The 22348-nt window shown below is 39.9% G+C and overlaps 1 protein-coding gene across 4 annotated transcripts in view; it reads right to left on the bottom strand.

The window, feature by feature from the left end:
• The window catches only part of trappc12 (trafficking protein particle complex subunit 12), a 69993-nt gene that overhangs the window by 47509 nt on the left and 136 nt on the right, over window positions 1-22348 (bottom strand). For 2 of the 4 annotated variants that reach the window (XM_072561027.1, XM_072561030.1), the window contains exons 2-6: window positions 15715-15881; window positions 14325-15584; window positions 9990-10106; window positions 5571-5684; window positions 2062-2200 (exon numbers count right to left, since the gene is read on the bottom strand). In XM_072561027.1, the coding sequence (XP_072417128.1) occupies window positions 2062-2200; window positions 5571-5684; window positions 9990-10106; window positions 14325-15578 (1624 nt within the window). In that variant the 5' untranslated portion in view covers window positions 15579-15584; window positions 15715-15881. Of the gene's footprint in view, window positions 1-2061; window positions 2201-5570; window positions 5685-9989; window positions 10107-14324; window positions 15585-15714; window positions 15882-16101; window positions 16240-21219; window positions 21416-22348 lie in introns of those variants that run through there. The other 2 variants (XM_072561029.1, XM_072561028.1) reach the window with 2 other exon arrangements.

The following is a 22348-nucleotide window of genomic DNA, read 5'->3' as shown; positions in this document are numbered from 1 at the left end:
AGCTAAATCACTCCTTTCTGCACCATCCCTCTACCATACATTCAACCAGTCTATTCTATTTCTGATATGGCTACCACGCGGTACTGGGTATTAACAAGTTCAGGTCACTATTCCTATTTTTCACACAGCAGTGGTTGGGGGCGTTTCAGCTATTAACGTGCAATGCTCCTCTAAATCTTCCAACTGATCTGAGCCCATTACCATTCCCTTTTGCCTGTCAGCATCATCACATTTGATATTTAATCAATCAGTTTTGCTTTCTATTCTATCACAGATCTTCCTTATTATTTACTCCTCCCTTACCTGCCTCCTTATTTGCTTCAGAGCTATTACACCTTTAAGTGGTTAAAAAGTTAATCAAGCTGAAACATTAACATGTTTCTTCTTCCACAGATGCTGCCTGGTCTGTTAAGTATTTCCAGCACTTTATTTTAAGCTGATAATTCCTGGCTTGAATCAGCTAATTGATTTAATATTGAAAATCCTAACTGTAACACAATCACTGAAGTTCAGAGCATGGAAAAAGACTCTCTTCCCCCAGGGACCCACAATTTTTACCTTAAAAGTATTAATCCAGTTCCTGTTAGGAAGTTCCTTACAGGTACAGGAAATCTTTAATTCACGTTGTTATACTTCATGTAATGTTGTTTTAAATATTATTTTATTTTTCAAGGCCTGTTTTCTTGCATTATGTTCCCAACGTTGTTACCTCTCCATCTAATTGCACCATCCCCTTGAAAATGGCCTTGCCTCCCAGGGTAATCCCCCACTACCCTTGTTTCCCAATTGCACTGTCTCCCTATATCCTTGCACTGACCCTGCATTCTCGTTTGCACATATACATCCTACCCAAGGCACACAATTAGCCAGGTTTCCTCTCCCTGCCTTTGGTCAGCTACTTTCTCTGTGAAAGCTTTCTTCTTTTCCCGATGAGGTTTTCCCACTCATACTGAAAGACTCTATCTAGAGAGAGTGGTAAGTGAGAACAGCAGCTCTGCAGCTCTCTGTGTTGACTACCTTCTGCCTATGCAGGTGAGAAAGTGCGTAAGGTATGAGCAGATAGAGAAACAGTTACATTTTGCGTTGCGTAACAAAGGCTCAGTGAGCATGACTTTGACCAGATAAGAACTTGCAGTAAACAATGAGGTGCTGGAGGCAAGGGTAGTGGGTTAACAAGGTGAAAAGCATTCATTATGTAATGCCAGTTAACAAGGTTAAGAACATCCATTGCATAATGCCAGATGGCTTAATCTTTACTGTTGATACTTTCATAGTCATCCTGCAGCCAATCAGGGTTCGCTTGTGTGATTATCCTCGATACTGAAGCCAACACCTACATTGTGTGGGGAATTGGCGGAGCCAGAATACGTTTGCAAGGCAACCCCAAAGTGAGGACAGACCACACCTACATTGTCTTGGGGAATCAGTCACCTAAGGCAGATATTGAACCTGGGTCTCTGGCTCTGTGAGGCAGCAGTGCTAACCACTGAGCCACCGTGCTGCTCTCCTATACTGTAATTACTGATTCCCAAATGCGATCAAAATATCCACTATCTGTACCAGAACTAGTATTAGTCCATCAACACTACTTTCTTGTACTTCTAACTTTCTGAAATGTACATGCAAAGTTGCTTCTCCATCTTTCTACAATTTTACTGTAGTTAAAGATGGCCTATAGTGCGTACTTACAATGTAGCAAGAACATTCAAGGAACTGTTACCTAACTCCACCCATATTAGCTTTTAATTCTCAAGAGCATTGTTCCTTTCCCAGCTGTTATATCATGCAAAGTCAACAATGCTTTAATAATCTTTAAAGCTTCAATAATCCTTTGCACCATCCTTCTCTCTCTCCAAAACGCACACTAAACATAACGCATCCATGTCAATATTTTTAGTTGCTGAGGCAATTTTAAAGATATATATGCATTATCAATGGAAATATGAAAAGTTGGCACTGGCTATTTTTTCCATATTAAGAAAACTAGTAATTTAATGAATGATTTCTACCATTGGAATAAACCAACACACGACATTAACTTTGAATGTAATAAAATGTAACCTCTGCGTCCTGGGTATACATGCGGATAGTACTCATAGTACAAGTCTGGCTGGTCGAGATCCCCAAATGGCTCAAATTCCGTCTCAGCATTTTGGAACAAGCTCAGCTTCATCAGCAAGGCTAGTCTCACAAACCATAACTGTAACAATAAAAATATTGCTGTTACTGAGCTTGCAATAATAAAGCAATATCATAAAAATGTTAAAAGTATGTGTAAATGTAACACACATTCAGTACCAAAGTGCTAATTGCATCATCATGGCGCAGATTTAATCTGATAAACAACTGAACTATGCAAAAGAAATCTTGCAATGAATCCCATGTCTGAGTCAACTGATCAACTTGGATACAGTTAGATCAAAACGATTAATCTCAACCTTCCTGAATTAGCAATGGTGGGGGAAAAAAAGAACGTACCAGGATCTCTAACTCTGACTACTGTTGAGCAACCTATCCTGCAAGACGGCAGCATCAGGTTCGCTTCCAATGACCTTGGCGTTGTCGATGACTTACCATTGGGTAAGCTTTTGGAAAATGATCACCACCTACAAAACTATTCTGGATAAAGGCAAAATGCATTTGTCTATAGATGTGAATAGAGAGAAAAATGACAAGAAAATATAGAAGAAAATATGTACTTAAAATGCTCATTTTCAACTATTCAAAACAAACAAATCCAGAATGCAAACACAATAGCGAGGTTTCAAATGTTGTGCCATTTAGGCAAGCTTTGCTATTTTTTCATGGAAAAAGGGTTGGTAAAGAAAAACAAATTTCCTTCAAAGTCAGCAGGATTGTAATGGAAAGCAATGCAAGTGTTTCTTATATTTTAATTTCTGACCTAACTCAGGCACAGGGCCTCAGCTTCAGCCTTCTCATGCAATGTTTCAGCAACACTATATGGTGAGCCTGACAGAACGATCTAATAGCTACAGTTGTTAACATTGAAGAGATGGGACATAGCCAATTGTTAATTTATCAAGAAATTGGCAACAATAGGCAGACAATCCCAAAGGGTAACTGAAGTGATGACAAAAATATTTCTTTTATTTAGCAGAGCACCACAAGGAACAGAGTCAGAGAGTCATCCAGCATGGAGACACACCCTTCAGTTCAACCAATCCACGCCGAATATAATCCCAACCTAAATTGTTCCTATCTGCCACTTCCTGGCCCATATCCTTCCAAGCCTTTCCTATTCAAATCTCTCTTAAATGTTGTAACCATACCTGCTACTACCACTTTATCTGGCAGTTCATTCCACATACAAAACACCCTGTGTGAAGAAGTTGCCCCTCAGGTTCATTTTAAATCTTTTGTCTTCTCACCTTAAAAGTATGGCCCCATATTTTGAACTCACCCACCCTAGAGAAAAGACCTTTGCTATTCACCTTATCTATGCCCCTCATGATTATATAAACTTCAATAAGGTCACCCTCAACCTCCTCTGCTCCAGTGAGAAAGGTCTCCGCCTATCCTTATAACTCAAACTCTCCAGTTCTGGCAACATTGCGGTAAATCTTTTCTGACACCTCTCCAATTTAATAATATCCTTCCCATGGCAGGGTGACTAGAACTGCGCACAGAACTCCAAAACTGGCCTCATCAACATCCTGTACAACCTCCTATTCTTAATGGTCTCAGCAACAAAGGCAAGTGTGCTAAACTGCCTTCTTAACCACTGGCTTCCTGTGATGCAACTTTCAAAGAACTATGTACCTGAATCCCTAGATATCTGTTTAACAGCATTACCCAGGGTTGTACAATTAATTGTAAAAGTTGCCCTTGTTTGTTTTACATATATTAATGATTTCTTTTCGCATCATTCATTTGTATTGTTAAACTCGGGCAAACTGGGGTGCACAATACGAAGTCCTGTACAAATCTGATAATGTAATCCTGTTTTACTCTGGACTAGATTTAAAAGGCAGACACATATAGTTACTTCCAGCAGTTCCACAAACAAATCACACAAAGCTGTCCCTCAATTCAGCTGCCTTTATTCCAAATTGTTTCTGGAGGTAACTTTTGTAAAAAGTAAATTGGAACATCCTGCATTTTTAAGATTTCCAAATTTAAAGCCAGTTTATTACCTTTCTTTTAAAATTGAAGTCAAGCGACTTATTTTTATGATGGAAACAATGATTTTGACGGAGAATTCCAAATGGGTCCTAATATTATTTAAGCAGAATGAATCAATTACCAAATGAAGCATGTTGCTCAACATCTGATGCATATTCAGCTCTTCAGAAAATATGGATCAATATTTCTTTCCTTTTGTATTTTGAATGAAATTACTAACAGCAAAATGTCCTGAGTGTATTTCAATGAACATTTGAATTACTTCAGTAGTGACAATCATGAGCTGTTATTTTTCCTGAACTTCCATTACATTATTGTAAATTGAGACTAATATAATGTAAATGTTAGCACAGCCTGGTTTACAAGATAATGTCTAATGTAGACAGCAAATCAGATGCAGACTCAGGACAAGTGCCAGCCAGAGACACTGTCAAAGGATTCTGTCTAATGAAACTGAATTTAAGCTGGAGTGTCTATATTTGCCCAGGTTTTGGAATAGAGAGACAGCGAGCGCATGAGCTTGCTTGGACCATTATTTGGATAAAGCATGTGAGGAGTGATTGTAAATTAAAATTGGGTCAAGAGCCAGGACACTATGTTCCAGCATTGAGAATTCGAGTTAGGGGAAAGAAAAGTGTGATGTATAGCTTCTTCTCTTGCTTCCTCAGTGACATGATTTAGTGCACTGAATCAGTTAGTAAAACGTTGTATTCATGCTTCCTTCGCATTTCAACTTTCTCCTCAATTCAACATGATGTACAACATAATGTACATGATTCAACAGTACCATATCAATACAGTACATGCATCTTTAAAAATTGCTCAAGGTAAAATGAACTTGCAACTTGATAATGTGAAATGTTAGTTGACTATGAAGAAAGGAGAACCTCAGTCAAAGAGGACATTCGAGCCAAAACAGAAATTTCTGGAGAAATTCAGGAGGTCTGACAGCATTTGGCAACATTACAATAATAAGTTATTATTTAGTGTCCAGTGACTCTTCTTTAGAATATATTCTTTGTTAATGTTAACTCCAAATGTTAACTGTTTTCTCTCCAAGTGCTACCAGACCTCCCGAGTTTCTGCAATGATTTCAGGGTTTTTGTTTCAGATTTCCAGCATCTGTCGTTTGTTTTACATTAGAAAAGACCATCGAATACTCATCAAGATAACCATTAAGAATGGCTCTTCTGCAGAATAACTGTTATCCACATTTGAAATTTGGTATTCCTGCAACTGTCCTGATGAGTGCAAGGTGAAAAGATTCAACAATATATTGGTCTTTCAGAAATATTCGAGTTCTATACGAGCTAAACAATTGTTTGTTCACAACTTTATTGGTATAACTAATTTTAATACAAAAAAAAAGCTGGTTGTGTTTCAGGAATCCATACAACTTTTTTTTTCTTAAAGAAACATGAACTGACCTGCACAGAATCTGTAGTGTGGTTAGTTGGCTGACCACTTTTGCCATAGCCTTGACCATGTGCTGTGAGTAATCTTCCACAAAGATCAACTGCAGCTCTCCAGTTTTTTGTATTCTGTTAATATCGAAAGAAAAGTATCCCAAAATCACCATCTAATCAGAATATTGCCATCAGGGGTACATATTACAGCAGTGAATTCTGCCTTAAACGAAGGCTACTTTTAAGAAAGATTGAAGGTTTTTGTTGGGATAAACGTGCAAGTTATCCAATAGAGTAAAACACAAACTAACTTCAATGTCAGTCAGAAATGTCAGAGTCCTGGGTAAGGAAAAAAATCTGTTTTAATTCAGCCAGAAAAATTGAACAGAGCACAGATATACAAACAAATGACACGGAAAAGGGAGGCCATTTGACACCTTGAGCCACCCCTGCCATTCACTTAGACCATGGATGATTGGTTTGTGTTAGACCATAAGATGTAGGGACATAAATGAGCCATTCAGCCTAAACAGTTGATCCCATTATTCAACAAGGATATGGCTGATCTGATGATCTATAACACTGCTTTTCTGTCTTTCTGCTGTAACCCTCGATTCTCATATGGATTAAAAATCTGTCAACCTCAGGCATAACTATACTTAAGGATCCAATGTCAACAGCTCCCTACAATAAAGAATGCCACAGATTCACTATCCACAGAAGTAATTCATCCTTAAATGGCTGATTCCCTTCCTCAGATTATGCTCTCTGGTCCTTGACTCCCTCACAAGGGAAAAGTAACACTCCACAGCACATCTACCCTGCCATGTCCCCCAAACTTTTCCATATTACAATTAGGTCACCTCTGATTCTTTATCTCCAATGAATACAGACCCAAACTAACTTAAACTCTCCTCACATGGGATCAATCTAGTGAATCTGCTCTGGACTGTCTCCAACATCAGTATATCTTACCTTAGATAAGAGCAAAAACTATTCATAGCATTCCGGCTGTCGTCTGACCAATGCCTTGCATAATTTTTAGCAAGACTTCCACAAGTTTATACTCCAATTCCTTTGAAATGGAAGCCAAAATCCCAGTTGCTTTCCCTATTACTGGCCAAAGTTGTATGCTAGTTTTTTTGTGATTTATGCACCAGGATTCCCAAATTTCTCTGTTTTGTAACTTTCTGCAGTGCTTTTCCTTTTGAAGAGAATTCAGCTCCTCTGCTTTTCCTGTTAAACAGCATAACTGCACATTTTCCTACATTATATTTGATAAGTCTTTGCCCATTGGTCTATGTTTTGCTGCAGACTCTTAGGTATCATCCTTACCATTTGCCTTCCCACCTAATTCTGTGTCATTCACAAATTTAGCTAAAGTACTTTTACTTTTATTCAAGTCATAAATATATCCATATATATATATAGTGGCGCTTACACTGATCACTGTAACCCTGAAAATGCCACCCTGATCCCAACTCTGCCTTCGGCTAGCTAGCCAATCCTCTATCCATACTAATATACAATGGGCTATTTGAATTCCACATTCTCACCCACCCTTGTTAACTTTCATTCCCTTGGAATATCCAAAACTTCACTTCCACTGCCAACTGATGCACAAAGTTCCAAAGTGTCACAATTGTTATGAAGTTGAAGGCGTGCATTGCACCTTTAAGACAGAGAGAATGCTGTTCTGAACTGAGAGATTACAAGCACCTGTGTATATGACTAGATTGCAGTCTCAGAGTGTAGTGGAAAATTGAAAATATACACTTGATTGTGAAATGGATACTGGAGTTTTGGCTGCTGTTTTGACAACAACTCGAATTCAACCAGTTTAAATTATGCCCCCGCAATACTAAAACCCAATTGCGATTTGTTTGACATTGGCAAACCAATAAATTAATTGAGATGATCCGACGGTGGGGATTTAAAATGTGGACATTTGAAAACTGGAGACAGAGCAGCTGCCATCGAGAGAAACCCAAGAAATTAGGAAACACTCCCTATCAAAGGTATTTTTACCTTGAATATTTTTCATATGTAAAAAGAAAGGGAGATCTTCAGCCGGAAAAAAGATGGATATCGAAGATAACAGCCACTGTGTGGTTTTGAAATTAAGTTGATGTAATTTTAATGAAGGTCTTATTGGAACAACATTTTGTTATAGAGTTGGAGGCAGATAATGAGAAGGGGGGCTGAGAGTTGTCAATAGTTATTGTTTAATGTTCACTTTTAGAGTTAAGTTGGGGCGGTACGGTGGCTCAGTGGCTAGCACTGCTGCCTCACAGAGCCAGGGACCCGGGTTCAATTCCCGCCTCGGGCGACTGTCTGTGTGGAGTTTGCACATTCTCCCTGTGTCTGCGTGGGTTTCCTCTGGGTGCTCCGGTTTCCTCCCACAGTCCAAAAAAATGTGCAGGTTTGGTGAATTGGCCATGCTAAATTGCCTGTAGTATTAGGTGCATTAGTCAGGGATAAATGTAGGGGAATGGGTCTGAGTGGGTTGCTCTTCGGAGGGTTGGTATGAACTTGTTGTGGGCGGCACAGTGGAACAATGGTTAGCACTGCTGCCTCACAGCGCCAGAGACCTGGGTTCAATTCCTGCCTCAGGCGACTGTCGGAGTTTGCACATTCTCCCCGTGTCTGCGTGGGTTTCCTTCGGATGCTCCGGTTTCCTCCCACAGTCCAAAAACGTGCAGGTTAGGTGAATTGGCCATGTTAAATTGCCCGTAGTGTTAGATGAAGTTGTAAATGTAGGGGAATGGGTCTGGGTGGGTTGCTCTTCGGAGGGTCGGTGTGGACTTGTTGGGCTGAAGGGCCTGTTTCCACACTAAGTCATCTAATCTAAATTGACATTATTTTCTTTTAAATAGTGGAATTTGGGAGTTTTCTGTCACTCATATTTTAACAGATTACAAGACAAGGTGAGCTTTTCTGCACGCTTGGTTTAATTAACAGAGGGGTTCACCGCCGTGTCGTAACACAATTCTCAAAGAAAGGTCATCATATCCCCACCCACCAACCCCTCTATCCCGCCCCACCCCCAAAATTGTAACTCTTCATTTAAAATAGTGACGCCTCGCTCCAGACCAAGGGTAATATCATTTTCCTGTGCCCCTCGCCAAAACTTACATCTTTCAAACAAGTCTTTTGAACATCAGTGGAAACGAGTTCAGCTGTCCTGACAACTCAACCCACACATTCAAAGTAACAATCTAGCAAACCTCAGAACTACCACCGCTGATGTTACATCCTGCTTTAAATATGGAGGCCAAAGCTAGACACAGTACCATACTTGAGATGTGATCTCAGCAATGCCATGTATTATTAGAGCATAACAACTTTATGTTTACATTCAATTTTTCCCGTAATACTGTATAGCATCCTATTCGTCTTCTTAATTACATGGTGCAAGTACACACTAACATTTTGTAACATACACACACCAGAACACCAAAATCCCTCTGCACATCAGAATTCTGCAGTTATTCACTATTTAATTATGATGTGGTGGTGCCAGCATTGGACTGGGGTAGACAAAGTCAGAAGTCACACCATACCAGGTTACACTCCAGGTTTATCTCAAATCATAAGCTTTGATTTCAAATAAACCTATTGGATCTTAATCTGGTATTGATTAGATTAGATTCCCTACGGTGTGGAAACAGGTCCTGTGGCCCAACAAGTCCACACCAACCCTCCGAACAGCAACCCACTCAGACCCATTCCCCTACATTTATCCCTGACTAATGCACCTAATACTGTGGGCAATTTAGCATGGCCAATTCACCTAACCTGCACATTTTTGGACTGTGGGAGGAAACCCACGCAGACACGGGGAGAATGTGCAAACTCCACACAGACAGTTGCCTGAGGCGGGAATTGAACCCGGGTACCTGGCTCTGTGAGGCAGCAGTGCTAACCACTGAGCCACCGTACCATTCCTAACCTGGTATTGTATGACTTCTATGTACTTAAACTCTGCCAGAGAGAACTGCACATTTTACAACATTATGCTTCACCTACCAGATTTTTGCCCACTCTCTCAAATTATTTATAACTATTTGCAGACTTCAAGTTTTCTTCACAATGTACTTGCCTACTTAGCTAAATTCACAGAGGACATTAAGATGCCTTCACTTCATCAAAGTATTTGTATCAAATGTCAAAAATTAAAGCCCCCACTTAACTCCAATTGTCAAATCTTGCCAATCAGATAATATGTTTTCCTAACAGAAAAATCCTTCAGGGTAAGGAATAGATAAGCCAATAAGGACAATGCTATACTTTATTAAGAACTTAAGACAGAAATAACAAAAGATTCCTTCCTCTTCTATACAGTCTCAAGTAACAAATCATCCAATGCAATATCAAAGTGGAATACCTAAAAGCACGTTACCTTACATGATAACATTCTAAATAGAGTCCTTTACTTACTATTAATTGCTTGAGTCCCACAAAAGATTGCTCCACAGCACTTGCAGTCAAAGCTTGTCTCTTTGTTGCAGCCTGCTCTCCCAAAAACCGCAGCATTACTTCTTTGACTGCATCACCCTGAAAGATCAGAAGGCATTAACGCAATTGATTAACCAGTTATTTGTGCCAGACAAAGCCGCTTTTAAAAAGTTATCTTAAGTCTGTCCTGGAACTTTGAATTGCACATGCTAATGGAGGAAAACAAGTCTTTTTTAAAATTTGGTATTGAATAATTTCTATGCATTTAAATTTAACATGAATAAATATGTAAGAATGATTCATAAACTGTAACAATGATATTAAAAATATTACACTAGATACATTTCCTTCGTTATAAATTCCATATCAATACTTGAGACAAACTACCCATATAAATTTGTCATGATGCTAGGGGTAACATTGTAATATGCCAGCTATGCATTTCCTCAGCCTCAAATAACACTGGATCTTCAAATTGCCACCTGCCTTAATAATAATAAAATTCAAATAACAAAAACAACAAAATACCTAACTTCAAGATGTATAATGAATTACACCTACAATATTTTTATTATAATTTTGTGTATCTACATTTAATCAAAAAATGAACTTGATCATGATCGTGTCTGTAATATTGCTTTTCAATCATCCATGGAACGTGACCGTCATTGGCTAAGAGGTTTTCCAACCCCAAATGTCTTCAAGAAAGTGATGGTAAGCTGTTTTCCAAACCAAAGCAGTCTTTGTGGTGTAAGTACACTCAATGTGCGGTTGTGGATTTGATCCGGTGACTGACAGAATGTTGGCATAATGATAAACGATGAACGGTTAACTTGTTGATGGCACACAGTGATGCCACTATGTAATGGTGGAAGGAATTAACAAAGGGGGTAGATAGGATGTCTTGACCCTGATGATGTTGAGTGTCAAAAAAGTTGCACTGATCCAAACAAGTAGAGTGTATTACAGGACACTGCAGATTTGTGCCTTGTTGATGGAGGGCAGGTTTTAGGGAGTCAGGAGGCAAGTTGTCTGCCACAGATTTCCAGCCCCTGAGCAGTGTTTGTACCCACAGAATTTATGTGGTTGATTCAGTTCAGTTTCTGGTCAATGGTAAGCCCAAGATTGATAGTCAGGGATTCAGTGATAGAAATGCAACTGAATGTCATCAAGATGGTGAGATGCTCTTTTGTTGGAATTAATCACTGCATACCCTTTGCCACATATACTTGATGCCACATACCTGGATGCCATCCAGGTTCTTGCACAACATTCATGCACAAACTACCCCATATGTGAGGAGTTGTAAAAGGTATTGAAGCACTGTGCAATCATAAGGGAACCTTCCCATTTCTGATATTATGATGGAGGGAAGGTTCTTGCTGAAGATGGTTGGGCTGAGGATATGATCCTGAAGAGCACTTGCAGTGACATTCTTGGGAAAACCTGATTGATTTCCACCTATATGTTAGAGATGACTCCACCAGAGGAGAGAGTTTCTTTTCCTCATGCCATTGTAATTAAGTTTTGGTTGGAATCCCCAGTGACACATTAACTGTTGCTTTGGCATCAATGGCAATCAATCACTTTCAACCCACCTACAGAATTCAGTTATTTTATCCAATTTATACTATAGCTGCAAAATGCTTTGCAATCAGTGCCAGTGATATCTTTCATTTCTTGGCTATGAACGCAGGAGTATTAGAATTTTCTTTTCCCAGATCACTGGCTACTTCTCAAGCACATCAAGTTCCATATGCTCCCAATCTTGTGCCTTACAAGATTCTCTGATATTTTGTACATTTATGACTTGAGGTATATTTCTTCAGGTGTAAACTTACTATTACTTTCACAAAAAACCTAAAGAAATGGAACTTCCAGATTGCTCTCACTCACTAACATACTTCAAAAACAATTTCAGCAAGATGGTATTAGGAAGTAATAAGTCTATCCTTACAACTCCCCATAATGCATATGCAATTTACATATTCATTTATATGTTGTACTCATGATGTACTCCAGTTGTTTCCCATGGATATAGAGCAATTAAATTGCACGATTTTGTAGTTCATTCATTCCCATTTTTGAGCTACACATTTAAACTGTTTTAAGTTCACTGTAAAATATTATTTTGTAACTATGTATTCAGAACCACTTAACCTCACCTAATTGTACTCAGAATTACTTCCTGTATGAACATTGATGAAGAAACTATTCAATTTTACTGCCAAATCTTGATTATCTGCAATGGGTTTTAAAAGCTTATGCTTCAATGGGACCAGCTATTTGTTGCTGCAGCCAGTTTCACATTTTTGGAGGCTCTTCATCTCTGCTTAGAGATGAACATAGAAGTTCATCTCTGCTTATTAGGCTATGTTCAATCCTTCTCCAAATTTGAACATATTATGCGAGGCTGAAGGTATAATAATAATTTTCAGATGGCAAGTTTAAGGTCTAATCTACCCTTTCAGGTAGATAGCTTGCACTTACAATTCTAAGTTTGGTATATTACTTTAGTAGTTAAGACAGACAGGGTCATTGGCTTTTTTTTTAAAAAGACGATTTAGAAGACTGGGTGACCTCTTTGTGGAATGCCTATTTTCTGCCCCTAAAAATGACTAAGCTTCCAGTTGGTCGCTATTTCAACCCAATACTATGTTCCCTAGCTAACATTTCTGTCTCAGGATAGTTACAATGCTCCAGGAAGGCTCAGCACAAGTTGGAAGAATAGCAACTCATTTTTCACTTGGGAACCATGTAGCCTTCAAGACTCAATGGAGTGTTCAATAATTTTAGAACCTGAACACCTCATTCCATGTTTTTTTATCCACAACATCATATCCCAGTTGTCATGACAATGAGCTGCTTTCAGCATAAGCAATTCATTTTCATCTATTCATGGTCCCCATTATCAACTTTTCTGCTTCCTTGGTTTACCATTATCCATCCTTTTGTCTGACTAACAGTCTCTTTCCCTAGGTTCCATTGCCACCTATCCACCCACTCCTTTCTCCCCCATCCTGTCTCATCTCTTTCCTGGCTAATATCAACTTTGAACAAGAATCACTGGACTCAAAATATTAACTCTTCTTTCTCTCCATAAATGTTCCTGTTCTCTAAGCCGCTCCATCACTAGAAACAAGCTAATTTTAGATCTACAAAAAAAAGACAAAGCATCTGTAGAAGAATCAGCCACCTGATTTTGAGTTAAATATGATGACTTCAGAACTTCAATCTACTTTTCCTATCCTCAATTTTAAACACTTCAATCAATTAATCCCATGGATTTGTAGCCTTTGCTAGGGTCTGGCTGGACTTAATGCACCCGACAGGTCATGTATTAATTCTCAGAAATGTAATAAAGCTTCCATTGTGCTAGCCAAGTGACAAGGAAGGCAAAGATAACATTCTGCATGCAGATTTAAGTATCTAATTCTGAAAAGCAGCAAACTGAATTAGAAAAAACAAAGGAACAGCAGATTGGATTAATTTTAGAATGTCTTTTAAACACAGCATAGCACTTACCTACAAATAATTTATTTTTCCCCAATAAAGTGCTAGTTTGGAACACACTGAGTGTGGTACAGGTAGTTCCTAGGATAACACGTGTTTTGGCTGTGCAATTTGGCTGTAACATCACTGAAGAATTAGGGAAAGGTATTTTTGAAAATGCTCATCTCCAGTGGCAATAGCGCAGTTCCAGTGGGAATTGATTTGCGCATTTGGTTCTGCGCATGCATTGATGTCTGCATCAAAATCTCCGCACTGTTCCACGCACACATGTCTTTGTGCCATTCTGCGTATGGGCCAATGTGCGGACAGATGCCCGAACCATTCTGCAGTTGAGTGATATCAGTACCAGTCCTCATGCCAATCTGCACATGCGAGATGGCAGCACCAGTCTTTGTGTCGATCGACACATACGCTGTCAAAGACAGTCTTCGGGCCAATCTACGCATGCGCGATTCCAGCGCCTGTCTTGTTACCAATCTGTGTGTGCGCGATGTCAGCTGCTGGCAGACCAGCTTTGAGAGGTACTGTACAGAGAGCAACTCTTACATCTTTTAAATGTACTGTGTTACGTTTACTTTTGTTTCATTAACAAATATGATTTCAACCTTCATTCAGGCTGTGCTATACTCTGCGTTCAACTTTTGGGTAATTTTTGAACAATTGTGAGTGATATTTTATGCTGGTCTGCCCCTAATTCCACTTTTCCCATAGATCCCATTGTTAATATTAAGTGATTTTCTATTAAGCAAAGTTTTGCTAGAATGCAACTACTGCATTATAGGATGCAAACAAAAACTGACTTACTTGCACATTGTCAAACTTCAGACCTGGCATGGTTAATTTCTCCTTGTCGATAAATACTGTGCTGTACTGCTGGGTAGCGACAGAAATGAGAATCTTCCTAGTCTCTGACGAAGGAAGCCAAGCATCATATCGCCTGTCTATCTCACTCATATTCAATGCTGTTGCAAAGGGATCATCACTTCCTGCAAATGCTGCTTGGAGCTGGGTAAAAGGCTTAGGTGACAGAGATATTTCCATAGATGAGGCTGAAGAAGGTGGGACATCACTTCCTATGATAAAAGATTGACTTGTACCATTGTGTTCATCAGCTATTCCCGAAGAAGAAAGCGATGACAGTCTGTCAGGTACTGAAGCACTAGCGTTCGGATTACTAACAGAAATGAAAGAAGTCGAAGTAAAAGAGTCAAAAAATTCTGCTGCTGATGAACTTGAACTGGCATCATCTGTAAAAAATTTGCTGAGGCTTGGACTAGGGTGTACTCCAAATAATGCTGGTTTACTGGGAGTTTCAATAATTGTCCCAAAGCTAGGAGACTTCACCATCTGAGATTCATAACCATCTGCTTTCAAAGGAGCTCGAACCTGGGATTTAGACTGATTGTCCTGGCTAAAAATAGTGCACACAGGCAGATGCTCATCCTTGGACAATTGGGTGGTAACTGGTACTAGGGTCTGCTTCTCCTGCAATTCTGAATCAACTAGGCTTTCAGACTCATTTTCATGGCTTTGACCTGTTGCTTGATACTCTTCTTCTGACTCGATTGCTAGTTCCAGATTTTGCGGGGTAGACTTGGCATCTTGTGTTGGAGACCGATCATCAACATCATGTACGACAGAAGGTGTGAGTTCACTGTCTTCACCAGAAGACTCTTTATAATCTTTATTCTCCGAATCCATTGTCTGAACATCACCACATCCCATCTCTAAAGCCTCTTCACAATCATGCAGGATTGCTAGATCACCTGCATCACCCTCACTATTACTAGGTGAATCAGATATTATTACACTCTCCATCATCTGATCATTAAGCTTATCCATGAGATTCACTGAACATGGATCAGATATTTTGCTTGTTGGTTCAGAAATGAACGCATCTGGACCTAGATCAATATTTTCTGTTCCAAACAGCAATTGCTGTTGCTGAGTTTGAGATTCTTGCAGCATTGTGTTCACATGCTCCTCATTGTTAACCTCCTCATTAATGTTGAATGTTATCGTATCAGTAACTGGAGGGTCAAGTTGAAGATCTTCCATTTTTTCCTGTAACCAAAATGCACAAATTCAATAATTACCCATGAAATTTTGCTACAACTGTGCAAGGAAGTTATATTCAACAAACAAATTACATTGGCCCAGATGTTGTAGTCAGTGGGAAGGTGATGACACTGACCTTGAAGAAAGCTGCTCACAAAAGACCAGCAATATGTCGTCCCAATTGCAACTTTTCCAATATTAAGTTGAATTCTAATGCCAGCTATCAGGAATCAGGAGCATTAATGATGCCATCAAACAGAGTAAGCAGTGCACCTCACAGCAGCCAGGTTTGAATTCTTCAATCTATAAGTAAAATGATTACCATTTATTTTAAATCCTTTCATAGTAGCAAATTGAAGATTGCAACATACAAAATTAACAAAACAAATATGAAACAAACTTTTAAAAATATTATTAACCTATGATTCGCACATTGTAATGAAGAAATTTGACATTCTCAAATATGAAACTAGAATTTGTGTAACAATAATTAAGACTTAATAAATTATCAAAATTTACTCACAGTCAAGTCAAGTCACCATAGTCTTACCAGACTGTGGTTTTATTCCCCCCTTAGAGAGAGATGACTCGTGATGTTTTAACTTGCCGTCTCAGGTGAGGGGAAGAGGTTAAGAAGGAGAGTCCTGCATGGCAACCTCAGCTAGGAGAGAATGTTTGTGTCACTCTGCATCTGCATTAACTGAATCTCTCTCACTGAACAGGGGAGAACTTTATTCATGGTGGGATGGAGTGGGAGGTTACAGTTAAATGCAAAGTAAAAAAAAGGGTATGTTCACATCAATTCAAGCAATTGTCAAAGACCTCCATTTGCAGGCTTTCAATAAACATCATATGAAAGACTGAAAAAGCATCAACAGTAATTTCTGGGTTTCTACATTTAAGTGTGTTCGTGTTGAGAAATGACTGTTAGCTTCACAGTTGTAACAACAATGAACACTATCACCTTTACGGTCATTGCAAATGCAAAATTTAGGCTATCAAAAGTGGTAGTATTCAAACATGATATTTTTTGAACAGTATTGTTCAAAGAAGCATTTGAGGGATTTTTCTAAAACATTTATAAAACACTGGTTAGACCATAACCAGAGTATTTATTGCATCTAGTTCCAGCAACTGTTACAATTGGCACTCCTCTCAATTCAAGGATGATATTTACTCAGGTCTTGAATTTTTTCCGCAGTCTTCATGTCACTGAAAAGGTATTTGGGTTTGGCTAGCATATCTTTGGAAGAAAATGAGGCTGTTTGACAGGATGAAGAGAGATTTTGCCAAAATGCTTTCAACATTTTAGTGACAAGACGAGGTTGCAGAAGATGGGGTTATTCTCTCTGCAGCAAATAAGACTCGGCTGAGATTCTGTAGCGGTATACAAGATTATGACAGGTTTAGATAAGGCAGACAAACACAAGCTGCTCCCATTAGCAGATAATACAAGGACTCGGGGACAAAGATTTATGGAGTTGAAAGTGATGCAGGATTACACTAAGAACATCCTTTGTGTACCAATTGCAAATGATCTGAAACTTGTTATCTATAAGAATGGCGAGAATAAAAATGATAAACAATTTCAAAAGGAAGTTGGAAATAAGCTTTCATGGCCACAGGGATGTGAAGTTGATTGCATTGCTGTAGAGGGCTGAATGGCATCCTTTTGCACTACGATCAGTCCAAGACATGTTGGCTGGTTACTTTCTAACCGAGAATTAACAAGGAGTTAGACAATCAGACAAAGACGGACATTACATTTTAAAAGAAAGAGTGAATTACAGTTCCTCAAATATTTGGCATGGACAGAATTACTGTGTATACTGGAATCGTGGAAACGAAATCAAACATACTGTGAAATTTAGTTACATACCTAATATTTCCATCTAAAGGTCCTTACATATTTTCCTTCAGTATTGGTTAATTCAAAATCAAACAACAAAATAATTGTCATGCATCATCCCCTGCCCAGTGTTTAAACAACATTTTATCATCAAATGACAGCATGAAATGTCTGTGAAATTTCATATGATTTTTATGGTCTATCATTGAACTCTGAGTAAGAGTGATCAAGTTTTTTTAAAGAAATCTACAACTTGAATCTAATATGAACAGTCTTTTGACTGGTCAGATCACACATATTGTATAAACCTTCACCTCACAACATTAAGAATGAATGGACTTCAATTTATCTCTCACACCCTCAACTCAATCTTTGATTTTCACTGATGACTTTACCACAACATATAGAAAACAGGAAACCACAGACCTGTTAGCTTTCCAGAAATAGCAAGGTAATTGCTAGAATCTATTATAAAGGATGGGATAAAAAGACACCTCGTTGATAATTTGATTGGGTACAGTCAACATTGATTTGTGAATGTGATATCATGCTTGATGAACTTGGGGTTTTTGAATATGTTCCAACAAAATTGATGAACGTTGGTTAACGGCTGTAGTATATTTAGATTTTCAGAATGCTTTTGATAAACTCCTCCACAAAAAATCGGTTAGAAAAATTAAAGCACACCGGTTAGGAGATAATGTTCTGGCATGGATTCACGATTGGCCTATAGACAGAAAAGAGAGCAGGAATAATTGGAATCATGTTGGCAGGCTCTGACTAGTGGGTTACTGCAAGGATCAGTACGTGAGTCTCAGATGTTCCAAATATATTTCAATGGTTTGGACTGGGGACCAGGTGTAATCTTTCCAAAATTGTGGATGATTTCAGGCTAAGTGGGAATGTGTTGTGAGGAAGACGTAAGGTGGATTCAGGAGGATTTGGACAGATTTTGCACATGGGCAAGAACACAACAATTGGAAGTTAACGTGGAAAATGTGAGATTATCCACTTTGCGATGAGAAACAGTTACATAGTATTTCTTAAACACTAAGAGCTTGGAAAGTGGAAATGTACAAAGGGACCCAAGCGCCCTTGCAGATTAGTATTGAAGGCCAACATGTCAGTGCAGCAAGCTACTAGAAAGGCGAATGGAATGATCTGATTCTAGTGAAATAGACTGGAGTACAGGAATAGTGATGTCTGGCTTCAATTGAACAGGAATTTGGTTAGACAGCACCTGGAATAGTTTGTGAAGTTTTGGTCCCTTTGTCTCAAAAGATATTATTGCCAAAGAGGAAGTGCAATGAAGGGACTGTCCTACAGAAAAGGATTGGTCAAAATGGGTCTGAATTCCCTCGTATTTTAAAGAATGTGAGGTGGTCTCATTGAAATTTATGAAGTATTTAAAGAGATAGACAAGGTTTATGCTTCCCCTCATTGAGGAATACATTTTTAAAAAGATGTCACTTAGGTCCAAGTTTTCTTCTTAGACATTTATGAACATTTGGAATTCTTTACCACAAAGACCTGTGAAAGCTCTTTCAGTATATTGAAAATAGAGACCCATAGATTTCAAATTTCCAGAGGCATACTGAGTCATGGGGATTAGCTGGGTAAAAAGTACTGAAGTATTCAATTAGCTATGATCGCACTGATCAGCAAAGCAAGCCTGACTGGATGCCTGGCCAACTCCTGTTCTCATTACTGTAATACCTCATTGTGATTCAGAATTAATATTAGTTTTGTTACTCATGTTTTTCATACCTTTTTTCCTATGTTTTGGGGAAAGTGAGAAGAGGGCAGGGTATTTTGAAAATGGAGCATATTTTAAACAACTTAAGCACTCTCAATATTGATGTGGTTACCAGCTGCAAAGGGTAAAGAAGATACCAAAAAAGGGAGAGTTGACAGTCCTGCTAATCCAAATAAGACCTGAGGCCACCAGCTCAAAGTTAACAATTCAAAGGCTGTGCCTAAGGAGCCCAACAAAAAGCTAGATATAAAGCTAAATTTTGTCTTGTCTGAAGCATATGGATAACTCTAATTTCATCTCAAATATGATCTTGTAACAAAAGGAATCTTCTAGCTTTTCTTCTGGGCTGAGAAACCTTAATGAACAGGTACTAGACGTTCCATAATTTCACATCAATAGTTTCCAATTTTTGGGTGCAATGACAATCAACTTTGATTCTAGTCATGATTTGGAGATGCCGGTGTTGGACTGGGGTGTACAAAGTTAAAAATCACACAACACCAGGTTATAGTCCAACAGGTTTAATTGGAAGCACACTAGCTTTCGGAGCGACGCTCCTTCATCTGATCAGCGAAGCAAGCCTGACTGGATGCCTGGCCAACTCCTGTTCACCTCTGTTCCCCCATTTTTCCCCTATTCCTCTAACCGCCGCATTCCTTGCACCTCCTGTCATTCATCTCCCCCACCCCGATTGCTCTCTCAATCACCCACATTCTACAATCACCTGATGAAGGAGCGGCGCTCCGAAAGCTAGTGTGCTTCCAATTAAACCTGTTGGGACTATAACCTGGTGTTGTGTGATTTTTAACTTTGATTCTAACTACCATTACTTCCATTTGTCAGAAATTCCGCAAAAATACAAACCTCCAGAATCAAACAAACATTCTTAATTATTTCACTTCTGCTTTTAAACGACTACACACCAATTTACACTTTTAATTTACTCACTTCCTGCTTGTACCTGACCTAGTAAACATAATAGATACTGCTGAAGAATATGAACTGTTAAACAATATTTTGTATGTTAGAAATAACAGATATTTTTAATTCATCTGTTCAGATATGTTAATGATCCCCGGTGGAACTTGAAACAAGGGACCCTAGCTCAGAGATCCAGACACGACCACTGCATCACAGAAACTTTTACTTTAGAAAGTATACACTGACTGCATTCACCCAACACACTGGTGCTTATTAACTTACACTGCCTTTTTGTCCAGCCATGTCTGGCTATCTAAACTGTCATCCTGGAGTCCAGATCCCCCCATCGCTTCAACTCTCACTAACAACTATCATGATTTTTAAGCTCCACCATTATTTTGTTAGAGCCTCGACAGCTGAAGGCATGGGCAAGATCTGGAATAACTTCCCTAAACCTTCCAACTCAGCGAGCTAACTCACATCAACCTGAGCTATAAATCTTCTCAAAAAAATCCCTAAACCTCTCTCTAGATTGAAGAAACTCTTTCTTTGAGCAAGTTTTGAGTCATATACACTGATAACTTGTTTATTTTGGGTAGCTAACTATCACATTTCGCCTGGTAACCTACCTTGAGACGTTTTTATGATTTTAAAAGGTGTTAAGTAAATCTCAATCTTCAAGTGTCATACAGTTATACAGCACAGAAATAGATCCTTCAGTCCAATTAGTCCACCTGCCTGCATTTCGCCAATGTCCTTCCAAACCGTTCCTGTTCATATACTTATCCAAACATCTTTTAAACATTGTAACTGTAATTCTTCTGGCAGTTCATTGCACACACTAACCACTGTGTAAAAGAGTTGCCTCTCATATCTTTTTAAAATCTTTCTCCTCTCATCTCAAAAATATGATGCCCAGTTTTGAACTCACCCACGCCAGGGAATTCACCTTATCAATGCCCCTCATGACTTTATAAACCTCCATAAGGTAACCCCTCAATTTTAAAAACTCCAGTGAAAAACATCCAGCCTATTTTCATAACCCAAACCCTCCAGTCTTGGCAGCATCTAGATATATCTTTTCTGAATCCTCCATAATTTAATAACATTCTTACTATGGCAGGGTGACCAGAACTGCACACAGGGTGAGATGAATGAGAGTGGGGGAAGAGGTTTGGGGCAGGAGAGAGCATTCGGGGTAGGGGAGATGAATGACGGGGGTGCAAGGAATGCGGGGGTTAGAGGAATAGGGAAAAAATAGGGGAACTGAGAAATGGGGAGGACTGAGAAATGGGGGTGGGGTGTGTGTGAGGGTACTGAGGGGGTGGGGGATGTGAGAGAGAGTACAGGTGGGGGGGGGTTGGGTATGTGTGTGAGGTTACAGGGGGTAGGGGTTGAGGGGGATGTGTGTGAGGGTTGAGGTACTGAGGGGGTGGAGGTTGCATATGGGGGTACAGGAGGATTGGGGTGGAGGGCTCGGGGGTGGAGGTACTGAAGGGGTAGGGATGTGTGTGGGGGTGGGTTGGGGAACTGAGGGGGTGGGGGATCTGAGTGAGCGTACAGGAGGATTGGGGTAGAGGGGTGGAGGTACTGAGGGGGTGGTGATGTGTGTGGGGGTAAGGGGGGTTGCGAATCTGAGTGAGTGTACAGGAGGATTGGGGTAGAGGGGTGGAGGTACTGAGGGGGTGGTGATGTGTGTGTGAGGGGTGGGGGATCTGAGTGAGTGTACAGGAGGATTGGGGTGGAGGTACTGAGGGGGTGGGGATGTGTGTGTGAGGGGTGGGGGATCTGAGTGAGTGTACAGGAGGATTGGGGTGGAGGTACTGAGGGGGTGGGGATGTGTGTGTGAGGGGTGGGGGATCTGAGTGAGTGTACAGGAGGATTGGGGTGGAGGTACTGAGGGGGTGGGGATGTGTGTGTGAGGGGTGGGGGATCTGAGTGAGTGTACAGGAGGATTGGGATGGAGGTACTGAGGGGGTGGAGGATGCATGTGGGGGTACAGGAGGATTGGGGTGGAGGAGTAGGCGGTGGAGGTACTGAGGGGGTAGGTATGTGTGTGGGGGTGGGTTGGGGTACTGAGGGGGTGGGGGATCTGAGTGAGCGTACAGGAGGATTGGGGTAGAGGGGTGGAGGTACTGAGGGGGTGGGGATGTGTGTGTGTGTGTGTGTGGGGGGGGGTTGAGGTACTGATGGGTGGTGGGGGAGGGAGGGGAGGGGAGGGGAGGGGAGGGGGAGGGGAGGGGA

The sequence above is a fragment of the Chiloscyllium punctatum genome, chromosome 3, assembly GCF_047496795.1.
Source record: "Chiloscyllium punctatum isolate Juve2018m chromosome 3, sChiPun1.3, whole genome shotgun sequence".
Taxonomy (NCBI): domain Eukaryota; kingdom Metazoa; phylum Chordata; class Chondrichthyes; order Orectolobiformes; family Hemiscylliidae; genus Chiloscyllium; species Chiloscyllium punctatum.
The sequence above is the reverse complement of the archived record's forward strand: the minus strand, read 5'-3'. Positions and strand labels throughout refer to the sequence as shown.